Here is a 26,313-nt window from a genome sequence, read left to right as displayed (position 1 = left end):
TAGGTTTTAATGTAGTGGGTTAAGTACAATTTCAATAAAAAGATACACCAAAATTTCAATGTGCACTGACAGTTGTGAATTTTCTATGTACATTTTGTCCCTTGCAATTTTTTTTTTCTGACTTCTTTACCCCTTCAATCCTGGACACTTTCACCCCCTTCCTGCCCAGGTCATTTTCAGTGCTGTTACACTTTGAATGACAATTACTCAGTCATGCAACATTGTACCCAAATTATTTTTTTACAATTTTTTTTGAGACCGGTAAAACTTTCTTTTGGTGGTAATCACCACTGGGTTTTATTCTTTGCAATATGAATGCAAAATACTGAAGAGATTTTCTTGGTTTCTGTTATAAAAATGTTGCAAATAATTGTTCTTAATAAATTTAGGCCACTTTCACACTTGTGCGACTTCAAAGTCGCACGATTTTACCATGATTTTGCCACGATTTTGATGCGAGTTTGACTGGGCTTATAATGTCTTTTCCTCAAAACGCACCAAAATCATGCCAAAAGTAGTGCAGGTATATGAAACTGTGGGGACGCTGCGCTTATGGATAAGGTGCTAGTGTGCCAAATATGTGCTAATCAATGTGCTGATCTTTAAAGCTGCTAGCTGCAGTGAAAAAGTGCTGGTGCTCTTTTTAAGAATGTAAAACTGTGATTGCAGCGCTGCTTAAAAATTAAAGTGATGACCAAAAAATCTGTAAATATATAAAATCAATCAAAAACTTCAATGGAAATTCATAAAGTGCTGTTGACTCAATACATATAATTAAATAAATAAATGAAATGTCCATTAATACATCATTGCGATGTGGTGAATCCTTTCACTTAAAATCACACAAGTGCTTGAGTGCTCAGTCTGTGCTTTATTCGGGGTCTCCCCCTTTGGTTATCTACTCACCGCCAAGTAGCTATTTTCAGGCATGTAAGAGCTGTTGTGCTATACTTCTCCACTTAAGATACGGTCACTTGCTGTAAGGTAAAGATCCATCCCCGATTTCCTCATAAAAGAAAGCCGATCATGGTGAAGATCGTTTTTAAAGCATTTATTTAGGTAAATCAATGGGGTTTATACTCACAAACATATTAAAAACACATGCAGAAATACACAAAACGGCTCGGCGTCTAGCTGCTCCCGCAGCAAACAGTCAACCGGCCGGAGGTCACGTGGTATTCGCTCGACCAATCGCTAGACGCGTTTTGCTGTAAGACACAGCATCATCTGTCATGTGTCATGTGACGCTGTGTCTTGCAGCGAAACGCGTTTAGATTTTTAAATTTTTTGGGGGGGAATTTCATATAAAAAAAATTAAAAAAATATTGTTATTTTTGCAAAATTTACGCTCCTTTTTTTTTTTTTTTGTTTATGATCAAAAAATCGCACAGGTGATCAAATACCACCAAAAGAAAGCTCTGTTTGTGGGGGAAAAAAGGACGTCAAATTCGTTTAGGTACAGCGTCGCACGACCGCGCAATTGTCCATTTAAAGTCACGCAGTGCCGAATCGCAAAATAGGCCCTGGGCAGGAAGGGGGTAAAATCTTCCAGGGCTTAAGTGGTTAAAAAGAGTAAACCCGGTTGATAGATAATAAATGGCTTAAGCCAAACACTAATCAGGAGTGAAAGAAAAGTTTTTGTGTTATCATTCATATTCTCGGAAAAATGGGCAAGAAATCATAAATTCCGCCAGGGTATGTAAACTTATGAGCACAACTGTGTGTGTGTGTGTGTATATATATATATATATAATTTTATTATCTCACCCCTCACATTTTTGTAAATATTTTATTATATCTTTTCATGTGACAACACTAAGGCTGCATTCACATGTCAGCGTTTGGATCGCGGGCAGAACCGCCGCGGTTCCGCCCGCGATCCGGAGATTATTGCAAATCGCGGAACGCCTAGCGTTGCCCGTTGATTTGCAATAGCCCCCCAAACGCTGAGCGATGTTGCCGCGATTTCCGCCTGCCAAATCGCGGTAACATCGCGCAAACAAAATCGCGGGACGCAAATCGCGGCAACATCGCTCAGCGTTTGGGGGGCTATTGCAAATCAACGGGCAACGCTAGGCGTCCCGCGATTTGCAATAATCTCCGGATCGCGGGCGGAACCGCGGCGGTTCTGCCCGCGATCCAAACGCTGACATGTGAATGCAGCCTAAAGAATTGACACTTAGCTACAATGTAAAGTAGTGAGTGAGTGAAAAAAAGATTCCCTTATGTTGCCAGAGGTTTAGACATTAATGGCTGTGTGTTGAGTTATTTTGAGGGGACAGCAAATTTACACTGTTATACAAGCTGTACTACTTCAGTGTTGTCACATGAAAAGATATAATAAAATATTTACAAAAACGTGAGGGGTGTACTCGCTTTTGTGAGATACTGTGTATATGTGTATATCTATATATATATATATATATATATATATATATATATATATATATATATATATATATATATTACACACACTTACACACACACACCTGTGCTCATAAGTCTACATACCCTGGCAGAATTTATGATTTCTTGGCCATTTTTCAGAGAATATGAATGAGAACACAAAAACCTTTTTCACTCATGGTTAGTGTTTGGCTGAAGCCATTTATCATCAATCAACTGTGTTTACTCTTTTTAAATCATAATGATAAGAGAGAATACCCAAATGACCCCGATCAAAAGTTTACATATCCTGGTGATTTTAGCCTGATAACATGCACACAAGTTGACACAAAGGGGTTTGAATGGCTATTAACCACTTTACCACCGGAGGATTTTGCTGTCTTACGTCCAGGCCACTTTTTGCGATTCGGCACTGTGCGAATTTAACTGACAATTGCGCGGTCATGCAAAGCCGTACTCAAACGAAATTTACGTCCTTTTTTTTCCCACAAACAGAGCTTTCTTTTGGTGGTATTTGATCACCTCTGCGCTTTTTATTTTTTTGCGCTATTCATAAAAAAAAGCGAAAATTTTGAAAAAATATTTTTCTACTTTGACAGTTAAAAAATATCCAATATATTCAATTTTTGTCATATATTTAGGCCAAAATATATTTAGCTAAATGTCTTTGACAATGAGCGTATTTTTAACCGCTTTATGACCGGAAGGTTTTACCCCATTCCTGACCAGGCCATATTTTGCGATTCGGCACTGCGTTACTTTAAAGGACAATTGCGCGGTCGAGCAACGCTGTAACCAAATTAAATTTATGTCCTTTTTTCCCTACAAATAGAGCTTTCTTTTGGTGGTATTTGATCACCTGTGCGATTTTTTACTTTTTGCGCTATAAACAAAAAAAGAGCGACAATTTTGAAAAAACAATATTTTTCACATTTTTTTATATGAAATCCCCCCCCCCCACCCCCAAAAATGTAAAAATCCTATTATTTTTTATCATTTTAGGCCAATTTGTTTTCTGCTACATATTTTTGGTAAAAAAAATCGCAATAAGCGTATTTTGATTGGTTTGCGCAAAAGTTATTGCGTTTACTAAGGGAAAGATTTCTGTCTTCTTTTTTTTTTTTTTTTACGAGTAATGGCGGTGATCTGCGATTTTTTTTTTTTTTTTGCGGGACTACGACATTGCGCCGGACAGATCGGCCCCTTGACTGACATTTTTGACACTTTTGGGGGTACCAGTAACATTACTACAGTAATCAGTGCTATACATATGCACTGTTACTGTAAAAATGACACTGGCAGGGAAGGGGTTCATTTTTATTGGAGAGGGAGGGGTTAATGTATGCCTGGTGCTTACTAACGTGTGTGGGGGGAGGTGACTGAGTGACACAGGGACAGATCGCAGGTTCAGCTATGCTGAACCCTGCAATCTGACCCTGCCTGTCACTTAGGAGATCCGCCCGCTTTGTTTACACAAGCGGGCGGATTTCCACACTAGATCCCCGACGATCGGGGAAGAGCGGCGGTGATCACCGCCGCTCCTCCCCTGGCCGGACCCCGCTGTAACTGAATACAGCAGGAGCGAGCCTCCGGCGGTGTGCGCGCGCCGCCGAGAGAGGGGAATGTCTGGTGACGTAGGTTTACGTCGTCAGACGATAATGAGCCACTTTGCCGCAGTACAGTCAACGTGACTGGTCGGCAAGTGGTTAAAGGTAACCATCCTCACCTGTGATCTGTTTGCTTGTAATTAGTGTGTGTGTATAAAAGGTCAATGAGTTTCTGGACTCCTGACAGACCCTTGCATTTTTCATCCAGTGCTGCACTGACGTTTCTGGATTCTGAGTCATGGGGAAAGCAAAATTATTGTCAAAGGATCTGCGGGAAAAGGTAGTTGAACTGTATAAAATAGGAAAGGGATATAAAAAGATATCCAAGGAATTGAGAATGCCAATCAGCAATGTTCAAACTCTAATCAAGAAGTGGAAAATGAGGGGTTCTGTTGAAACCAAACCACGGTCAGGTAGACCAACTAAAATTTCAGCCACAACTGCCAAGAAAATTGTTCGGGATGCAAAGAACCCCACAAATCACTTCAGGTGAAATACAGGACTCTCTGAAAACATGTGGTGTGGCTGTTTCAAGATGCACAATAAGGAAGCACTTGAAGAAAGATGGGCTGCATGGTCGAGTCGCCAGAAGAAAGCCATTACTACGCACATGCCAAAAAGTATCCCGCTTACAATACACCAACCGGCACAGAGACAAGCCTCAAGCCTTCTGGCACAAAGTCATTTGGAATGATGAGACCAAAATTTAGCTTTTTGGCTACAACCATAAACACTATATTTGGAGAGGAGTCAACAAGGCCTATGATGAAAGGTACACCATTCCTACTGTGAAACATGGAGGTGGATCGGCAATATTTTGGGGATGTGTGAGTTCACAAAGACACAGGGAATTTGATCAGAATTGATGGCAAGATGAATGCAGTATGTTGCCAAAAAATACTGGAGGAAAATTTGCATTCATCAGCCCAGAAGCTGCACATGGGATGTACTTGGACATTCCAACATGACAATGATCCTAAACACAAAGCCAGGTCGACCTATCATTGGCTACAGCAGAATAAAATGAAGGTTCTGGAGTGGCCATCTCGGTCTCCTGACCTCCATATCATTGAGCCACTCTGGGGAGATCTCAAACGTGCAATTCATGCAGGACAGCCCAAGAATTTACAGGAACTGGATGGAGGCTTTTTGCCAGGAGGAATGGGCAGTTTTACCATCTGAGAAGATAAAGAGCCTCATCTACAAATACCACAAAAGACTTCAATCTGTCATTGATGTTAAAGGGGGCAATACATGGTATTAAGAACTGGGGTATGTAAACTTTTAATCAGGGTCATTTGGGTAGTTTGTGTTGTCATTATGATTTAAAAAGAGTAAACACAGTTGATTGATAATAAATGGCTTCAGCCAAATGCTAACCATGAGTGAAAAAAAAGTTTTTGTGTTATCATTCATAGTCCCTGAAGAATGGCCAAGAAATCATACATTCTGCCAGGGTATGTAAACTTATGAGTGCAACTGTGTGTGTGTGTGTGTGTGTGTATGTATGTGTGTATATATATATATATATATATATATATATATATATATATATACACAGTGCCTTGCGAAAGTATTCGGCCCCCTTGCACTTTTCGACCTTTTGCCATATTTCAGGCTTCAAACATAAAGATATAAAACTGTAATTTTTTGTGAAGAATCAACAAGTGGGACACAATCATGAAGTGCAACAAAATTTATTGGATATTTCAAACTTTTTTAACAAATAAAAAACTGAAAAATTGGGCGTGCAAAATTTATTCAGCCCCCTTAACCACTTTACCACCGGAGGATTTTCCTGCTAAAAGACCAGGGGTTATTTTGCGATTTTTTTACTGCGTGACTTTAACGGACAATCGCGCGGTCGTGCGACGCTGTACCTAAACGAATTTCACGTCCTTTTTTTCCCACAAACAGAGCTTTCTTTTGGTGGTATTTGATCACCTGTGCGATTTTTTGATCACGCGCTATAAACAAAAAAAGAGCGTAATTTTTGCAAAAACAACAATATTTTTCACTTTTTTTTATATGAAATTCCCCCCAAAAAAAATGTAAAAATCAAAATTTTTTAAAATTTTCGGCCAATTTGTTTTACGCTACCTATGTTTGGTAAAAAAAATCGCAAAAAGCGTATTTTGATTGGTTTGCGCAAAAGTTATCGCGTTTACTAACAAAAGGAAAGATTTTTGTCATTTTTGGTGTTTTTTTTTTTAACGAGTAATGGCGGCGATCTGCGATTTTTTTTTTTGCGGTACTGCGACATTGCGGCGGACAGATCGGACCCTTGACTGACATTTTTGACACTTTTGGGGGTACCAGTGACATTACTGCAGTAATCAGTGCTATACATATGCACTGTTACTGCAAAAATGACACTGGCAGGGAAGGGGATAACAGTATTGGACAGGGAGGGGTTAAGTGTGTCCTAGGGGCGTGATTCTAACTGTGTAGGGACAGGTCTACTAGTGTAAAAACAAAGATCAACAGTTCTACATAGTAGAACTGTTTGATCTTCACTTTTACACAGGGAGAACTGACAGGTGGCTTGTTTACACAAGCCGCTCTGTCTTTCTCCCGCTGTAGCGGCGATCGTAGTGTGACCGGCGGACATCGGGTCCGCCAGTCACACTCCCGCACTCCTCCGTGAACGAGCCGAGGCGGGCGCGCGCCTCGGCGGGCGCGCGCCCGCCCGCTATTGGCTCTGGAAGGAGTGACAGGCGAGCGACGTAGACCTACGTCACTCTGCCTGGCCGGGGCCGACTGCCGCAGTAAATATACTGTGCGCAGTCGGCAAGCGGTTAAGTTAATACTTTGTAGCGCCACCTTTTGCTGCGATTACAGCTGTAAGTCGATTAGGGTATGTCTCTATCAGTTTTGCACAGCGAGAGACTGAAATTTTTGCCCATTCCTCCTTGCAAAACAGCTCAAGCTCAGTGAGGTTGGAAGGAGAGCGTTTGTGAACAGCAGTTTTCAGTTCTTTCCACAGATTCTCGATTGGATTCAGGTCTGGACTTTGACTTGGCCATTCTAACACCTGGATATGTTTATTTGTGAACCATTCCATTGTAGATTTTGCTTTATGTTTTGGATCATTGTCTTGTTGGAAGACAAATCTCCGTCCCAGTCTCAGGTCTTTTGCAGACTCCATCAGGTTTTCTTCCAGAATGGTCCTGTATTTGGCTCCATCCATCTTCCCATCAATTTTAACCATCTTCCCTGTCCCTGCTGAAGAAAAGCAGGCCCAAACCATGATGTTGCCACCACCATGTTTGACAGTGGGGATGGTGTGTTCAGGGTGATGAGCTGTGTTGCTTTTACGCCAAACAAAGTTTTGCATTGTTGCCAAAAAGTTAGATTTTGGTTTCATCTGACCAGAGCACCTTCTTCCACATGTTTGGTGTGTCTCCCAGGTGGCTTGTGGCAAACTTTAAACTACACTTTTTATGGATATCTTTAAGAAATGGCTTTCTTTTTGCCACTCTTCCATAAAGGCCAGATTTGTGCAGTCCTATGGACAGAGTCTCCCACCTCAGCTGTAGATTTCTGCAGTTCATCCAGAGTGATCATGGGCCTCTTGGCTGCATCTCTGATCAGTCTTCTCCTTGTATGAGCTGAAAGTTTAGAGGGACGGCCAGGTCTTCATAGATTTGCAGTGGTCTGATACTCCCATTTCAATATTATCGCTTGCACAGTGCTCCTTGGGATGTTTAAAGCTTGAGAAATCTTTTTATATCCAAATCCGGCTTTAAACTTCTCCACAACAGTATCTCGGACCTGCCTGGTGTGTTCCTTGTTCTTCATGATGCTCTCTGCGCTTTAAGTGGACCTCTGAGACTATCACAGTGCAGGTGCATTTATACGGATACTTGATTACACACAGGTGGATTCTATTTATCATCATTAGTCATTTAGGTCAACATTGGATCATTCAGAGATCCTCACTGAACTTCTGGAGAGAGCTTGCTGCACTGAAAGTAAAAGGGGCTGAATAATTTTGCACGCCACATGTATGTATGTGTGTGTGTGTATGTATGTATGTATGTATATGCGTGTATGTATGTATGTGTGTATATGTGTATATATATATATATATATATATACATACACACTGTATATATATATAATCTCATAAACCAAGGAGGAAAGAAATACAAAAGTCCCAAAAACTTAGTGTAAACAAAAAATTTCCTAAAAAGACTGTCCACAACGGGCCTGCAATTGTGCATGCAATGTTCACAAACTGGAACTGCCTGCCCATTTGTAGGTTCAGGGGGACCTTATCTGAATATCCACCAAGATGCTACCCCCCCCCCCCCCCCAACCTTTCAAAGTAGTACAATTAAAATAAATGTTTTCTAATTATTTGGTCTGGCTGAGCAATTTCACTTATGATGCATCTGCAGAGCTTGCAACCTAAGGCTCCTTTCACACGGTCCGCTCCGCCGGCGGACTCCGTGCTGCTCAGCAGGGGATCTATACACTGATCCCTGCTGAGCAGGCAGGTGACAGCTCCCTCTCCGCTCTGTGTGCAAAGAGGGAGGTGTCAGAGCCCCGCTGCTCTCTATGGGGAATCGGATGAGAACGGACCACCTGTCAGATCCCATCCGGTCCAATCTCCTTGACGGATGGAAAATAGGGTTTTCGTCCGTCCGGATTTCTCAGGGAAAGTAGTGATCAGGCATGTTAGATAACCACCTCTGATTGCTATGATTTTCACCTGATATGCCAGTGCTTTGAGGTATGCTTGGCTGTATAAATAAATTTTCCCAGCTATCCATTCCATTAAATTACACCTGTGTTTGTGTCCAGCCACTAGTGTCTAAAGCTTGGTACACACTATTCATTTTTTTTTTTTCCGTTCAACCCAGTGGGCTGAATGGGAAAAAAAAAAAAACCTGAATAGCTCAGGAGGAGCCACTGTAATAGCTATGTGATGTTAGTACAGCAATCTCCCCCACTGAGCTATTGTATTTTGACAGGGAGCCAGAACACACCGCTCAGTTATTGGCTGAGAGTGCTAAAAACATGCCGTTCGGCAGACCTTGTTTAGTCATGCCCCTTCGACAGAAGCCAGCCTTGCTGCCGTACCCTCGGGCTGAATATTGGCCACTTTCTATTGAACTAGCTGATGCCCCCCCCCCCCCCCCCCCCCCCATATGCGGCACATATGTACGGCCCTTAAGGATAACTAGTGGTAGCAGCATGAAGATCCAGTGTTCTAAAATTCCTCCTGCTCCCCTATTCCTGCCGCTGCTACCTTTATAGACAATAGACAGATCAACAGCAACTTGGGTAACCCTTTAAGAAAGGAATACTAACCCCAAAAGCAGTTACCAATTCATAGATGTGATGGCTATATTAGTGTTTTTTTTTTTCTCATGATCTTCAACAGAATGAATCAGTTTACATGGATGAGACAAACCACTTAACACTGGCAGGGGTGGTTCAAATGATCAGCTTTTATTTATTCATGCAAAACCTTTATCCCAAAAGGGGAAAAAAAGCTGTTTGTTGTAACTGATTATGAGCTGAAGTTTGGCTTAAATTTGTTAGTGTATCTAAATTTGCTAATACAGTTAATACTAACCTCCGTCCACCCCTCCCCAGAGTGACAATGGTGCTGTGTGATGTACCTCCAATGCTCATTCCTCCAGAGTTGTGTCCCACTAATACAGGAGGTTTGTTACTGGCCAGTTCACCAGGTGAAAACGAATGGAAAAAGGCAAAAGAAGAGTAAACTGATGCAGCCACCACATCTGATTGGTAAGCTGCAATATAATACACTTTTTTGTTTTGGGGTTTAATACCACTTTAAGTTTGGCTGTATAAGATGTAACAGGAAATAATCAAAAATTAATCTTCCAACAGAACTTAGCATTATCTGGGCATTTCTGGGGTGTGATTAAGTTGGGGTACAGTTTTAGGACTTCATTTTTAATGTGTCATCAAGTGAGCAGATAGTTTCCTATACATATTACCTTATCAAAATAGTGTGTTCAAACAGGCATGTACAAATAAACAGTTAGTTGTTGATATATGCATGACTGAAGCACTCATGGGAGGTTAGATACCAAGATGGTGTACCCTGTAGGAAAGCAGGAAGCCGCGTATCAATGACGGCAGATCACATCCAGCCTTCTTAACCTGGACATAGCGCACTACAGCCCTGCCTAGGTCTACCCCTCTCCCAAACGTTTCACCAAGTACTCGCTTGATTCCAGAGATGTGACATCTTGGACATTCTGATGGCGCCTGTCAAAATACAATAGTTCAGCAGGGGGATTTGTCTACCTGTGCTGTGTAGCGTGGAAGAAGGAATCTGTTATATTTCAGCCCAGAGACTGAATTAAAAAAATGTATGGCCATTCTGAAGGAGTCCCTGACCCAGAACAAGCATGTACATACCCAGTGTCCTGACACCTCACATGTACATACTTGGCGCAGTTCAGTAACTCACTTAACATTGAAGATAACAAATTTTAGCCCTAGATTATGCACTTATTTGTTACAGGTACTCACAGTATATAGCACCGTCAATTTTCGCAGTACTTTACATATACAGTATATTATACATTCATATCAATCCCTGCCCACCAGGAGCTTACATTCTATGGTCCCTAACTCAACCCGCATTCATACATACACATACTAGTGCCAATTTGGACAGGAGACAATTCACCTACCAGCATGTCTTTGGAGTGTGGGAGGAAACCAGAGTGCCCAAATGAAACCCACGCAGGCACAAGGAGAACATGCAAACTCCAGGCAGGTAGTGCTGTGGTTGGTATTTGAACTGACGACCACAGAGCTGCTAGGCAAAAGTGCTTACCACTTAGCAACTGTGTTGCCCAAACAAGCCAGCAATGGTGACTTTAATACTTCTAGCATTGGAAAATCTGTTTAAGGCCCCATTCACACTAGTGCGACTTGTCCCGCGATTGTGGACCGCAAAATCGCATGACAAGTCGTTTTCCATTATTTTCAATGAGCCCCATTCATATCAGTGCGTTTTGAAGTCGCACCGACTTCAAAGTAGTTCCTGCACTACTTTGCCACGATTTTAATGCATTTTGAGGCATATAGCCTTGCCCATGCTTTCAAAATCGCGGCAAAAATCGCGGCAAAATTGCGTTGCAGTAGTGTGAAAGGGGCCTTAATATGGTTACAGGGACATAATGGATGTTGATTATTTTTTTTAAACAGGACAAATAAAGGACTGGTAAATACAGGATGTATGCCAAACAAATGTATCCTTCCTAATAAAAACATATCTGCTTTGTGACATATGAGCTATTAGAATGCACCTCACACTTGCACATTATGGCACACTTGCCTCCTGGAATACTCCCCTCTATCTTACAGGTGCTGGAAATAGGCCAGGATTAATGCTACTGTATGCATGTGCCCACAGGCCATGTACACTAAGTGAAAGAAAAAGCGAAATGCAAGAGGGAAGCGGTGTTTTTTTTTTTTTTTTTTTTTTTTTTTTTTTGGCAGAAGACACCTTGCAAATTTCTCCTGCCAAAACTACTGCTACTTTTTTTTTTTTTTTTTTTTAGTTATACTTTAAAGGGAAGTAACCCTTTTTTTTTTTTTTTCTCTTTTGTTCATTGACGGACACAACTCTTCATCTTCTTGACCATAGGGTTATACTGCCCCCTACAGGAGTAGGACACTAGGCAGAGAAAAAGCTTGAACACCCCTATGGGGCAGTTCCTGGGGGTATACTTCCACTTCCTGCTATAGGTATTCAGTTTTTTTTTTTTCTGCCTGGTAAGGAGTAAGGACCTAGTTCCTTGCTGGGATCTCTGGTCCTGGCAATTTTTTTCTTTTTACATGGAATTTTTTCCTCTTTTTATTATTTTGTCCTGTGAGAGCTACAATCAAGTGCTGGACTGGGCGACAAACTGGATAATATAGATCCTTAGGGCTCCCCCCAGTCCGGCCAGCGAGCGCGTGCAGACCACATCTCCATGCTAGGTCAGCTGTGACATAGCCCCAATGGATGGGGGCTGGCTTGCGAGTTAAACGTCTTGCAAGGGCGCATACGAACTAGCTTTGGCCTGAGACGCAGTGTTTCCTCCTGGCCGATAGCACCCACATTACGATGAAGCAAGGTCCACAGCGGTGCCCACCCCGTTTCTGGTGTGGTAAGTAACTGTCTCCCCACTACCCCTGGAGGGTTTTGGAGTGGACGTGGGCCCCTCCCTGGGATAGTCGGACCCCCAGGTTCCCATTCCCCCCCCCCCCCCCCAGCCCTTCTAAAATTTCGGTCACTGTGGGTCTTTGGCTGAAATGCTGGTCTGCGAACCAGGCTTCTAAGAAGGCCTTGTCTGATCTTCTATCTGTGGGGGATCGCCTGTTTTGAGCTTCCTTGGGTGACCTCATCAAGGGCCTCATAGGTGGAAAGAGTACTCTTCTTCCTCAAGCTTATAGGGGTAATGAGTCCCGTCGCAGACTGGGAACCTCCTTTTCAGCTCACTAGCGACCTCTTCATCCCTTAGGGTCTCAAGGGATCCAAGCCCTTTCTGGCCTCTGCTGGGGGTTCCAAAAAGTCTTGAAAGGTCACAGGAAGTTTTTTTTTTTTTTTTGCTTTTCCTACCTCTCATGTTTGACACTGCTTTAGGACGTCCCTAGGGTCAAGAACATGAAGAGCTGTGTCCGTTAATAACGAAAGGGAAAATGGTATTTTTGTTTTACAGTAAAATCCATTTCTCTGATGTTTATTGGAGGACACAGCACCCGCCCCTCTATGCAGTTGGGCCTTTTCCTTCTGACACTGCTTGTTACAAAACTGAGCATCTATAGCAGGAAGTGGGAGTATACCCCCAGGGACTGCCCCATAGGCGTGTTCAAGGTTTTTCTCTGCCTAGTGTCCTACTCCTGTAGGGGGCAGTATAACCACATGGTCAAGAAGATGAAGAGCCGAGCCATGTCCGTCAATGAACATCAGAGAAATGGATTTTACAGTTGGACAAAAATCCAATTTTTCAAGGTGTTTAATTAGTAATTTTGATGTGCGTTTTGATTTTTTGAGATTTCTCTTGCACACCTTTTGTAATTAGATTAACTATTTGGCTGCCAAACACATTTCTCCCCCCCCCCCCCCAGTTTTTTTACATACACGCTTAAAGTGAACACACGTGCTTAAATGAACTTTATTTGCCTCCTTTAGTCTGTTATGAATACAGTCGAAAGTGCTTTTATATATGTTAAAGTGCAAAAAGAAATACCTGTTGATCTTGTCTGAGATTCAGATGTCTCCCGTGCTCTTTTCCTGCATCCTCTCAAAAAAATAATAATAAAAATAGCCCTTCCTGATCTTATCTTAGACTGTGTTAGTCCCTATGCTGTGGATAAGAAAACAGTGGGAGTCGTTGAGTAGTTTAGCAAAAGACAATGGGCAGGGCTGACAACACTCAGTTCCTTCATCTTTGTTTTGTCAACCTAAAAAAAAAAAATGTTGCTTTTTTTTTTTTTTTTTTTCGTTTGTTCAAAATATGCTTAGGATTTTTTTTCTAGTGCAAGCACAGTAAAATTTGCCAATTGTACAGTAGATATAAAAATCAGACTATGTCGATAGCATCAAAATTGTTTCCAAAATGTAAGCCACACATTTAAAAACCTTTTACAGACTATCATCATCTTGGAGTTAAACTTAAATGATGGCTTTAAAGCTATTCTTCTACCCCTAGAATAGGTGCTGCCAAATATGTATGTTTGTTCTAACCCGTATCTGAGAGTGTTTGGGAGTGGAGGTCATTAGTTTTATTTATTTATTCATTTAATTATTATAATTGATCTTTTCTATTATAGGAGGACTGGCTCCTATAATAGGAAGGAGCCGTAACAGGTTTTCTGCAGGGGCTCCTGATTCCTATTCTTCATTCAGCCCATATAGATGTGGGACATAGATGGCCTTATTTTATCCAAGGATACAAGATAAAAAGTTAAAAAAACTTCATGTTTTTGCCCAGAGATGGACACATCTTTGCCAGTTAATATTTAAAGGCTATGTTGCCGATCTTTTCTTAATTATAATGTTTTGTTTTACTCTCTAGGTTTATCCACAAAGGAGCCAAAAGGATTGTTGATTAAGTGACGCAAACTGAAGAATTATTCTATCTGACAAACATGTCTGTCCGAGAATCTTTCAATCCTGAGAGTTATGAGCTTGACAAGAGCTTCCGCCTAACTCGCTTTGCAGAACTTAAAGGCACTGGGTGCAAAGTTCCTCAAGATGTTTTACAAAAATTGCTAGAATCTTTACAGGAGAATCACTTTCAGGATGATGAGCAATTTCTTGGTGCAGTTATGCCAAGGCTGGGTAAGTTGTTGGGTGTTGTGTCACTTCAGTAAATATGAGTTAAAGATGCTCACTAAAGAGATTGTATACAATACATGGCATTTTTAACACTGAGTTGTAGGATCTTCTGTAGGTTTCATTTTTCACAATGCCGTGTAATTCATGACCTAATGGTGTCTGTGTAAACAAATCACTGGTGGAACTTAATCCCAGGTTGGTGACCACATGTAATGTATGATTTTTGGCCTGTCATTATGAACATGGCCTTACTGGACCATGGGGACGTGAGTAGTGACCAATTTACTTAGAACATAGATTTAAAAAGAAACCAACAGCAAAAAAAGGCCGCAGTACCCTTTTTAAGCCTTGTGCATATGACCACATTGATTTTGGTGCTGGTAGCAAAAGGACTGTACGCATGTAATGTTTGCCCTAACGTTTACATGCGCACAGCATACATGGAGCCTAGTGGCTGCTGCTCAGGCCAACATGTAAATATCAAAGATGTGCTGGCAGCAGCACAATTGATTACACACTATTAATGTTTACACACACCCCCCCCCCCCCCCCCCCCCCAATTAATGCAGTGGCAACAGATATACAGAATAACCTTTGCTTTTTCATTCTGAAAAGATACAATACTCCTGCAAATTGTATACCCCCTCGTGTGTATGAGCCCTTTAAACTGTGAGCAATTGCATTTTTTTTTTTTTTCAAATGTTGAGAAGAAATCTTACAAAAATGGCAGGTAAATACAATATGGCAAGGTCACAGCTGAGTCATTTATCTGGTCCTGCTCTGTAGAATGAACCATGTAAAAGAAGTACACAATACAAGCAGTGGAAGAATATCATAGGCCACAATACAAGGTATATTTACACCTACATGAGAAATTGGCAAAATAAATAAACAGCATTTGGTATCAGCACTTGATTAGTAGCAGGTATCGGGGACAGCCAATCATCGGTCCTAGATCGTGTTGTACTTAACTGGGCACCCTCTATGTATATAGATTGGTTTCTTATAGGGCAATAAAGAATTGACTTTAGGACTCCAGGCTTGAAGCGTAGAAGTGGGTGACAGCATCCAAAAGAACAGTAAGCTTCCTAGAAATAAAAAGCTTTTCCTGTAAAAAAAAAAAAGAATTATCCCCAACTTCTCTTCTGGGTTAGGAAAGAGACCTAAAAGACACAGCTTTGGGTCGACTGTCAAAGGCGAGCCCATCTTATAAAGGAATTTAACTACTTGAGATGATTGTGTATAGCCAGACAATCTCATAGGATATGGAAAAAGGTCCCCGGTTGTTGGAACATCTGAGACAATGAGTGGCGATATTTTGCAATGCATGCTGAGGTCAGGTATGCTCTTTATAGAATGTAAAACTGTGTAAGGTGATCTAAAGCATTAGACACCTGTTTACAAGCATCTAGTATCTCGTCCAAGTCCCCATCCTCCGTGTACCTAACATCCTGCGTCCATCTGCATTTAAGCTGATAGGCCAACCTAGTGCCGAAGGAGTGAGAAGATCATTTAAAAGTATTGAAATCAGTTTCTTAGGATCCGTTCCTAGTATTGAATCCTGGGTGGGGAGGACTGGGAACTGGTAAGGAGGGGCCAGGAAATTGGGTGCCTAGGGCATGTCATAGTTGTCGTAGTTGTAACTATTGAAAGAGCAAAGAATTGGAAAGAAAGAACTTGTCCTTTTAAGCTCTTGAAAGGATTTTAGCCCAGCTCCAGTGAAAACCTTATATAATTTATAGGACACCCCTGGAGGTCTAAAGGGAGTGGTCCGATATCGTTAAGAGTTCAGGTAGTTGAGTGTTACACCATAGAGGCATGTGAGCATTAAAAGTAGGTGCCCTGTCATGCGTACAGTGAGGTCCCAGATTCTTAGGTGGTGACAGGCTATGCTGGAATGGTTTCAGAATCTGAAAAAAATTTTCATGGGTTTTATTCAAACATGTTTGCAGGTCCCAGGAAGGAAAGTGAGCTATGTCCAATCTTGGACCTCGAGCTGTGAATTGCTTTGTGCGGGTACAGATGTTTTCAATGGAGTCCATTCGTATGGTAGTGGCATCCCTACATCTTCTGCGAGCAGAGTCTCCAACTGCTCTGACGGACAACCAGGAGATTACTGTGCGGACTCTGCAGGAGTTCGGTTGAATTTTTTTTTTCCGTTCACCTAGTTGGACTATCTGGGTCTGTTCTGGACTCAACCGGAGTCCCAAAATCTGTCCACATGAGACCTCTGCAAGAGATTCTTGCCACGTGGAACAAAAATCCACAGTCTTTAGACAATCTGATCCTGTTGTGCCGGAGTACGAGAAGGTCCCTGCTTCACTGGTTTCGCTCTCAGGTGCTTCAACAGAGTCTTTCTTCCCCTGTACTGGACGGTGGTCACCACGGATGCCAGCCTGTCCGAGTGGGGTGGCGTTGTTTGGCAGAGATTGTGGTCAGGGTGTCTTGTCTGGAAAGATCCAGACCACCGATCGATATACTGGACATTTCCTCTGGAGGTGTTTAGTCCGTTGTGTTTCCAGTGGGGAACTCCCGAGTTGGTTCTGTTGGCTTCTCGTCTCAACAGTAAGTTGCTTGGGTTTGTGGAACAGTTTCTGGATCCTCTGGCCAACGCCAGTGGTGGCTCCTTTTGGGGCCGGTATAGTCTGATATGTTTTTCTGCCAAGACTCCTGCGTAGGCTCGAGGCAGAAGGGAATGCAGGCATCCTAGTGTCTCCAAACTGGCCTCGCCGGTCTTGGTACGCAGATCTGATACGGTTGGTCGTCGATGCTTCTTGGAGACTCCCTCTTAGAGGAGATCTGTTGGTTCACAGGCCAATCTTCCATCTTTCTTTATAGTCGCTAGCTTTACCGGCTTGGCTGTCGGAATCCAGGTGCTGAAGGCTAGAGGGTTGTCTGAATCGGTGATTCCCACATTGTTGCAAGCTAGTACATCTACTTCTAGGTAGATTTAACATCACGTTTGAAGAGCGTACTTGTGGATGTGAATCCCCTGGAGTTCACCCCCGCTCCTTTTCGGGGACTCTGAGTTTGACTTCCTCCAACGAGGTGTTGAGCAGCGTCTGGCCTTGAGTACCATTAAGGGCCAGGTTCGGGCATTGGCGGTTTGGTACAGGCTACAAGATTGAGTTCAGTCTTATCCTCCGGAAAGGGTCTTCCCTTCCAACCTGCACTTGTCCCAGGATCCGCTTACAGGGTCTCTTTGGGGCAGTGCAAGACTTGTTACTTTAAGGGCTGATTGTTCCGGTCCCGACTTCTAAACTTTTTCAGGGGTTTTTACTCAAACCTCTTTACAGTTCCCAGGAAGGAAAGCAAGGTACGTCCAATTCTGGACCTCGTGGTGCTAAACTGCTTTGTGCGGGTGCTGAAGTTCTGCATGAAGTCAATTCGCACAGTAGTGGCGTCCCTACATCAGGGGGTTTTCTTCTCGCTTCTATCGACCTAAAGGGTGCCTACCCGCACATTCTTATATGTGCCGGTCACCAGCGCTTCCTCCGTTTTGCCGTGGGCGAGGAGCAGTATCAGTTTGTGGTGTTGACCTTTTGGTCTCGCTTCCGCTCCTTGGGTTTTCACAAAAGTGCTGGCATTGTTTAAGTCAGCGGGGGATCGCAGTACTAGGGTACCTAGACGATCTTCTGCGAGCGGAGTCTCCCGATTGCTCTGATGGACATCTGGAGATTACTCTGCGAAAGTTTGGTTGGATAATGAACCTTCAGAAATCTGCTTTGGTTCTGTCCTCAAAAACTGGACTATCTGGGTCTGACTCTGGACTTGGCCTCAGCCAGAGTGTTTCTTCCTCTGGAAGAACTCCAGACATTGCAGGAGACAATTCAGCTTCTGTTGTTCAGCAGACGGTCATCCCTCTGGGCTTGCATGCGGGTGCTGGGCCTTCGAGGTGGTCTGTTTGCACTGTTCCACACAAGATCTCTGCAAAAGAGATTCTGGTGAAATGGGACAAGGATTCATGGTCCCTAGAGGTGGCTTCATTCTCTGGCGCTTCAACAGGGAAAATCCTTCTCCCCCAGTACTGGATGGTTGTCTCCACGGATGCCAGCCTGTCCGGGTGGTGAGGTATCCTCAGCACAGATGCACTCAGAGTGTAGACTGACGATTAATATATTGGAACTCCGATTGATCAGACTTGTTTGGCTCATTGGACAATTCATCCTCAGGGGTGTCCGGTATGAATTAATTCGGACAAGGCCACGGCCATGGTCTGTCAATCGCCAAGGGGGCACAAGAAGTGTTCTGGCGGCTTAGTAAGTAACCGGCATTCTAAAGGCGGGCTGCTGATTCACTCCAGTCCTCTCGATCTCCTGTGCAGGATCGAGGCAGAAAGAATTGCCGTTCTTGATACGCCGATCTGGTACTGGTGGTTGCCGATGCTCCTTGGGGACTTCCTCTAATGGTGAATCTGCTATCCCAAGGACCAATCTTCCATCCTGCTTTACAGTTGCTCGCTTTGACGGCTTGGCTGTTGAACCACAGGTGCTGAAGGATAGAGGTTTGTCTGAGTCGGTGATTCCTACGCTGTTGAAAGCTAGGAAATCTACTTCTATGAAGATCTACCGTTGTACTGGAAGACGTACAGTGCATGGTGTGAGTCTCTTGGGGTTCATCCTCTCTCCTTCTCAGCGGATCGGATCTTATTCTTCCTTCAACAGGGGGGGGGGGGGGTGAAACAGCAATTGGCCTTGAGTACCATCAAGGGCCAGGTATCGGCTTTGGCAGGTTTTTTTTTTTTTTTTTTTTTTATTTCCAACGACCTTTGGCCACACACTCCCTGGTGCGTACCTTTTTTCAGGGTGTTCAGTATTTTGGTTCCTTCAGTTCGGGCTCCGTTGCTGCTTTTCCTGCTTTTGCTGTCCCAGAAGGTGGCCTTTTTTGGTGGCTTTCACCTCTGCGCACAGGGTGTCGGAACTTGCAACGTTATTCTGTCGGTCACCTTATGGGGATTCACAAGGATAAGGTGGTGCTTCGCCCCTGTCCGTCATTCCTTCCTAAGGTGGTCTCTGACTTTCATTTGACTGAAGACATTGTGTTGCCTTCCCTGTGTCCCAGGCTTAAACCTCTAAATTAAATTGCCTTGCATGCCCTGGATGTGGTCAGAGCAATTAGGGAGTACCTGGCAGCTACAGAGACTTTCATAAAGTCAGACTCAATATTGTGCTCACAGACGGACCTCACAAAGGGCTGTCTGCTTCCTCTGCGACCATTTCCAGATGGATCAGACCGAAAGTGGTTCAGGCCTATTCCATCAAGGGTCATGTTCCTTCTTTTCCCTGTCAAGACGTACTCTTATTAGCGCGCCTAGTGCCTCCTGGGCTTTCCGTTTATCATGCATCAGTGACACAGGTTTGCAAGGCGGCCACCTGGTTGCCAGTGCACACTTTTACAAAGTTTTTATAATATGGATGTGTTGGCATCTGCAGGTGCTTCTTTTAGCTGCAAGGTTATGCAGGCTGCTGTTTAGAGGACTTTATCCACTTTGAGGGTGTATTGTTTTTCAGGTGAGCTCCAGTTGTTTATGGTAGAGCTATGTTACCTAATTGGCTACGGTTAGCCTTGGAATTTTTTTTCTGATATTTTTCCCACCCCTCATGTTTAACACTGCTTTGGGACGTCTCATTGGTTAAGAAGAATCAGGAGCTGTATCCGTCAGTGAACATCAGAGAAATGGATTGTACGGTAAGTCAAAAATCCCAATTTTTCAGTTATGTAAAATCAAAAATTCCCCTTCAAAAGTAAAGTAAGTACAGCAACTCCTGCTTTCTAAGTTACCTATTACATGAAGTTCAAAGTGAAAATGTAACCCTTTTAGCCGATATATTTTATGTGAATACATTTTCTCAGCACATTGCGAAATGTAGTGAAGGTTATTAAAAGTATTCTGCAAACTTGTGTTTACATAGGCTTGCTGACTGCAGCGGAACACAAACATCTCTGATCCCCATCACAGATTTACATTGCTTGCCACTCCAGTAGACTGAAAGAGGCCTTACTTTCAACAGGCCCTATTCGCTCCTCCATGTCATACTAACGCATGTTCTTTGCATGACAGCATAGGGCAGCCGTTTCACTTGTATAGGCTGCCCTATGTGTGACATGCGCCAAAAGAAGTTCTCGCACCTTTCTTTTTTTTTTTTTTTTTTTTCTACGCATTTCCTTGCTGTATTTTGGCATGACGATCGGTTTTCACATGTTCCCAAAATGCTCAGTTGTGAATGGGCCTAAGAGTGATCTGCTACATCTATTGAGAGTGCAGTTATTCCAAGCTGGCAAATCATTTCATCTTTTTTCACAAAATGTACTCTTGGTCATAGCTTTTGCACTCTTTGACTCTTTTAGTGGCCGTATCTTACGCTCTCTCTGGCAGTCTCTTACACTCTGACTTCTTTCTTGGAGTCTCTTGACCCTCTGTCTGGCCCTGGTTCCTGGTATGGTCAGTAGCTCCCCCCTCCAGGGATTTGGGGTGGACGTGTGCCTTGGGACTGTCGGACCCCCCAGGTTCCCCCTCCTTCCTGTCAGGCACCCCCCTTCCATCTGTCCCCCCATCCTACCCCTCCCACCTTTCCACTTATGCTGGGGCTGTTTGAGTGATCTGGTTCACCTCTCTGGGTGAGGGCAGGGCATTATACTGGTGAAGGGGGCTGGGGGGGTGCTCCACCGGCGACCGAAAAATCAGCTGTGCAAGGGCGGGGGATTTGTACCTGGTGGGGGCTCCTGCTAGGGCCCCCTGTCCTGCCTGGGTCTGTCTCTGAGGTCTGGGAGTCCCTCCTGGGTCCCTGGAAGCCTTGTGGTGCCGCAATTTTGTTGTAGCCTGTGTGTTTCTGTGCACAGCATGTTTGTGTAGTCCAGGAGCCATTTGAAAATAGCAGCTGCTACGATACTGGAGCCCTGTGAGCAGTGATTTTAGCAGTGGGAGCCCCTCCTCATCCTCTGGTGCTGACTCCTGGGTCCTTTTACTTCTTGATCCCCGCTAGTGCAGTGCAGGTTCTCCTGGTGGCTGCGATGCCTGGTTTCTGGGTGGTGAGTCTGGTGGGGTTCTCTCCCTCTCTGCTGAGGATCACTTTGTGCTCTGTGCCTAGCGACTGGGTGGTGCTGCCAGTGCGGTGGGGGTGTCCTTGGCAGTGTTTTTATAACTTTCTTGTGGGGTTCCCCTGGTCACTCAAGGAGTCTTTTGGAGCACATCTCCCCACCTGATCCCCTCTCTGAGGCTGTGGGGCCCTCCAGGTCCCAACCATCCATCGATGCACTGATGGCGGTCCTGGAGTCCTTTGTGTCCCGGGTGGAGGTGGCCTTCGCGCGACGGGCTAGCAAAAAGCACCCCCTGCCTTACCCTGTCTCATCAGATCCTCAATCTGATTCGGCTGCCGCGGACATGGTCACCCTGCTGGGTCTGCAACCATGCACCCGAAATCCTCTGATAGTAAGGATGATTCCTCCTCATCTGCAACCTGTGCACAAAAAGGCGCTGGTGGACGCACTGATTGTATCTGTGCATGAGACCTTACAGATGGAGGACGCAGCTGCGCTGCAATGGAGGCGCAGGTTCCCTTTGGCACTCACAAGCAACCCTGTAGGCAAGACACACTTGTCTTTGTACTCTTTACCTGGTTGCTGCCACATAGCCTTGACACCATTTGAACCAAATCAGTTTATCTTGGTCTCATAAGACCACAGGACATGGTTCCAGTAATCCATGTCTTTAGTCTTCAGCAAACTGTTTGTGGGCTTTCTTGTGCGTAATCTTTAGAAGAGGCTTCCTTCTGGGACGACAGTCATGCAGACCAATTTGATGCAGTGTGTGGCTTATGGTCTGAGCACTAACAGGCTGCCCCCACCCCTTTAACCTCTGCAGCAATGCTGGCAGCACTCGTACGTCTATTTCCCAAAGACAACCTCTGAATATGACGCTGAGCACGTGCATTCAACTTCTTTGGTGGACCATGGCGAGGCCTGTTCTGAGTGGAACCTGTCCTGTTTAACGGCTGTATGGTCTTGGCCCTCATGATGCAGCTCAGTTTCAGAGTCTTGGCAATCCTCTTATAGCCTAGGCCATCTTTATGTAGAGCAACCATTCTTTTTTCAGATCCTCAGAGAGTTCTTTGCCATGAGGTGCCATGTTGAAATTCCAGTGACCAGTATGAGCGAGTGAGAGCGATAACACCAGATATAACACACCTGCTCCCCATTCACACCTGAGACCTTGTAACACTAACGAGTCATGTGACACCGGGGAGGGAAATGGCTTATTGGGCCCAATTTGAACATTGTCACTTAGGGGTATACTGACTTTTGGTGTCAGCGGTTTAGACATTAATGGCTGTGTTGAGTTATTTTGAGCTGTACAATCACTACTTTACATTGTAGCAAAGTGTAATTTCTTCAGTGTTGTCGCATGAAAAGATATAATAAAATATTTACAAAAATGTGAGGGGTTTACTCAGTGGCAGCTGGTGCTCAAAATTTTTTGGGGGGGCTCAAACAGAAAAATGTAATAGGCATTGCTTTGCGGCAAAAAACGCTGTAAAAAATTGTGTGACTTTGAGGTCGCAAAAGTGTGAAAGGGGCCTTCAGTAATTAAGGTATAGTGTGCCCCCTTTCAATGCAGAGTGACCAGCATGCCCCCTTTCAATGCAGAGTGACCAGCGTGCCCCCTTTCAATGCAGAGTGACCAGCGTACATGCCCCCTTCAATGTAGTGACCAGCGTACATGCCCCCTTCAATGCAGTGACCAGCGTACATGCCCCCTTCAATGCAGTGACCAGCGTACATGCCCCCTTCATTGCAGTGACCAGCGTACATGCCCCCTTCAATGCAGTGACCAGCGTACATGCCCCCTTCAATGCAGAGACCAGCGTACGTGCCCTCTTCAATGTAGTGACCAGCGTACGTGCCCCCTTCAATGTAGTGACCAGCGTACGTGCCCCCTTCAATGCAGAGACCAGCGTGCGTGCCCCCTTCCATCCAGTGACCAGCGTGCGTGCCCCCTTCAATCCAGTGCACTTACCAGGATCAGCAGCGGCGCGGCTTCTACTCAGCCCCTCCGGCGCGTCTCCTTGGGTCCTTCCGCTCCCGCCTCCTCCTTGGCCAATGGCATGGGGTTTGCCTTGCAGCCAATCAGGAATCGGGTATTAGACCCGCTCCCTGATTGGCCGGGAGGAGGATCCGTGTGACAATAGCGAATTTTTATTCGCTATTGTCACACAATGGGTGGAGTCGGGGCGCACTGCTCTGCGCCCTGGGTCCACCCTTTGCATCGCCCTATTAGAGCCTCTGGCTCTAATCAGGTGATGAAAAAAAAAAAAGCCCCATTGAACTCCATGTGTCCGGCGCCCCTGCATGCAGATTAGGGGGCCGGACGCATGGATAGGGGGGGCGGCGCCCCTGCGCCCACAACACACCGGCCGCCACTGGGTGTACTCACTGTAAGATACCGTGTATAAAAAATATATCTGTATATCTGTGTCACTAAAGTGTATGTAAATGGAAGAATGTATGAACACAAGGCATTTGTTACCTGAGATTGCTCTTGCCCTGTTTTACTGACACATTTACAAACTTTACTATGTGTCAATAAAATAACACTAAATCTTAATGGCCACCAAGGCTACTGACTGTATTTTGCTGGCTTCTAACATTTTAAGCTGATTTTTTGTAAAATTTGTCAATACCTGACTAAGAGCTTGCTTATACTTGCATTTTGGGGTTGAGAAAAACATGCAGTTGATTCCCCATTAAACTGCAAAGGCAGTGGAAGGGGGGGGGGGTACACATGCTGTGGTCCCAATGCTTTTCTTTGCAGCCATCGCAAGTATTAAACCCCCTGTCACATTTGGCAAGCAGTACCGCTCTCCAAACACAAGTCAAATAAGGAACTGATGCAGAGTTTCCCCCCTACCTGCACAGAAAAAATACTAGAATTCTTTGTGCCCATCCTGCTACCTATTCTTTATCAATTGTTTTCTTTCACTTTTGTTGTCTTTCATATCTTAGGATGCAGACACCAGCCTATACAGGAGCTTGGTGTAGGCCAGACCTTTTACTTTATTTGCATCACTGTGCAAATAACTCACAGAAAAGATTACCTCTAAAAACAATCTAACACAGAAATAGGATATGCGTGGCTTTATGCCAAGAAGTTCAAGCAATATTATTTGGATTAGAGAACCTGTTCATACTAGAATAGGGTTTTTGTACTTGCTGTAAAATCCTTTCCTTGGAGGCCATTAAGTGACGCAGGAAGTAATTTTTTTTCAGGTTATACTGCTGCGTACAGGAGAAATGGATACTGGGCCAGCCCAGCATAATCCTTCTGCTATCAGCATTCCCCAGTTTTGTAGCAAGCAGTATTGAGAGCATGATCCTAAACTCAGAGAAAAGGATCTTATGTGAAGTGCGAATATCCTATTAGGAAATCATTCATTTTTGGGATTTTCAAAAGCATGCCTACTGGAGGTTGAGCAACACCAAAGCAAACAAGCCCAAAAAAGCTAAAAACTGGGGACTTTCTGCAGTTCGAAAAACACTTAAAGGATCTTTTTCCCAAAGCTGGCATCCGATGAAACCTGAACACTCACCTGGTATAACTTGAAATAGCAAGTCACATACTTGGAAATCAGGAAAACAGTTGCTTGAAACTGAAAAGCCCAAAAAGCCTTGCCTCACAGATCTAGTAGCAGGCACCCTGTCAGGATGGGTTAGAACCTATTTCTCAAAACCATAAGCTTGGCTAATGGTTTGTCTGAGCCACCTATGGATCATAGAATGATGAACGAACAATGTTGTGGTTTAAGTGGAAATCCAGAAATTACTTTGATAGGAAGGAAATCCTGGGTCTCAATACCACCTTGGCCCTATGCAAAACCAAAAAAGGTTCTTTGCAGGATAAGGCCTTGAGTTTAAAACACTCGCATTGCAGGAGCATTGCAGGCTACAAGAAATGTTGCCTTGTCGGTGAGAGCAGAAACCCATTAGAGACATTCATCTCTCTAAAGTGCAGAGAGAACCAGATTCACATCCCACAGTCATATGGGAATGAATCGGTAGCTACATTAGAGACTCCCTGTACAAGCGTCTTATTCAAAAAGTAATGTATCCGTAGTCTGCTGTTGTCAATGGGCATACAGAAAGCCTTTGACACAATTTCAGGGCCTTATTTATTCTATGTGCTTGTCCAGTGGGGTTTTGGCTCACATTTCCAAACCTGGCTACAAACACACTATACAATGCCTATATCCTTTGTTCAGTATGCTGGCTTTTGTTTGCCATGCTTTGATTATCATATACTTTGGCAGATTTCTTGGCCTTTGCCATTCTAAAAGAAAAAAAAAACTCCTACGCTCTCATTGTCTGCATCCCCTATTGCTCAATGGGGTCTTTATCTTAATGATTCACAGGTTAAAGGGCTATCTCCTCTATTTCACAGTCTTTATTGGAGTGTCTGTGTCCCACCCCTTTACCTTATGTGTCACAATGGGAAAGGAAGCTTTGTATGCAAATTGATCCTCAAGACTGGGTTCTAATTTGGGACACTGTAGAGTTTTGGAGCTTGAATGAGGACATTCAGAGGTTTGAGATCCAAGATGGATTGAATGACCCATTTTGGGTTTGGGAATTGTGAACAAGTTGGGATTTAGCACCTGAATCATCAGACTGTGGAACTTTTCCGTCCACAGTGGAGAATCCACAGTCAGTGATGATTTGGGGAGCCATATCATCTGCTGATGTTGATCCACTGTGTTTTATCAAGTCAGCGCAGCCCTCTACCAGCAAATTCTAGAGCATTTTATGCTTCCCTCTGCTGACCAGCTTTATGGAGATGCTGATTTCATTTTCCAGCAGGACTTGGCACCTGCCCACACTGCCAAAAGTACCAATACCTGGTTTCATGATCATGGTATCACTGCTTGATTGGCCAACAAACTCGCCTGACCTAAACCCCATAGAAAATCTGTGGGGTATTGTCAAGAG

At 44.0% G+C, this 26,313-nt stretch overlaps 1 protein-coding gene across 2 annotated transcripts in view; it reads left to right on the top strand.

Annotated features, from left to right (window-relative positions):
* SEPHS1 (selenophosphate synthetase 1) overlaps positions 1–26,313 on the top strand; it is a 118,157-nt gene that overhangs the window by 11,755 nt on the left and 80,089 nt on the right. For both annotated transcript variants that reach the window (XM_082257138.1, XM_082257137.1), the window contains exon 2: positions 14,075–14,340. In XM_082257138.1, the coding sequence (XP_082113264.1) occupies positions 14,148–14,340 (193 nt within the window). In that variant the 5' untranslated portion in view covers positions 14,075–14,147. The remainder of the gene's footprint in view (positions 1–14,074; positions 14,341–26,313) is intronic.

This window comes from Pelophylax lessonae (assembly GCF_965119305.1).
Source record: "Pelophylax lessonae genome assembly, chromosome: 4".
NCBI classification, from domain to species: Eukaryota; Metazoa; Chordata; class Amphibia; order Anura; family Ranidae; genus Pelophylax; species Pelophylax lessonae.
Note: the sequence above shows the minus strand (reverse complement) of the source record. Positions and strands in the feature narration are given on the sequence as shown.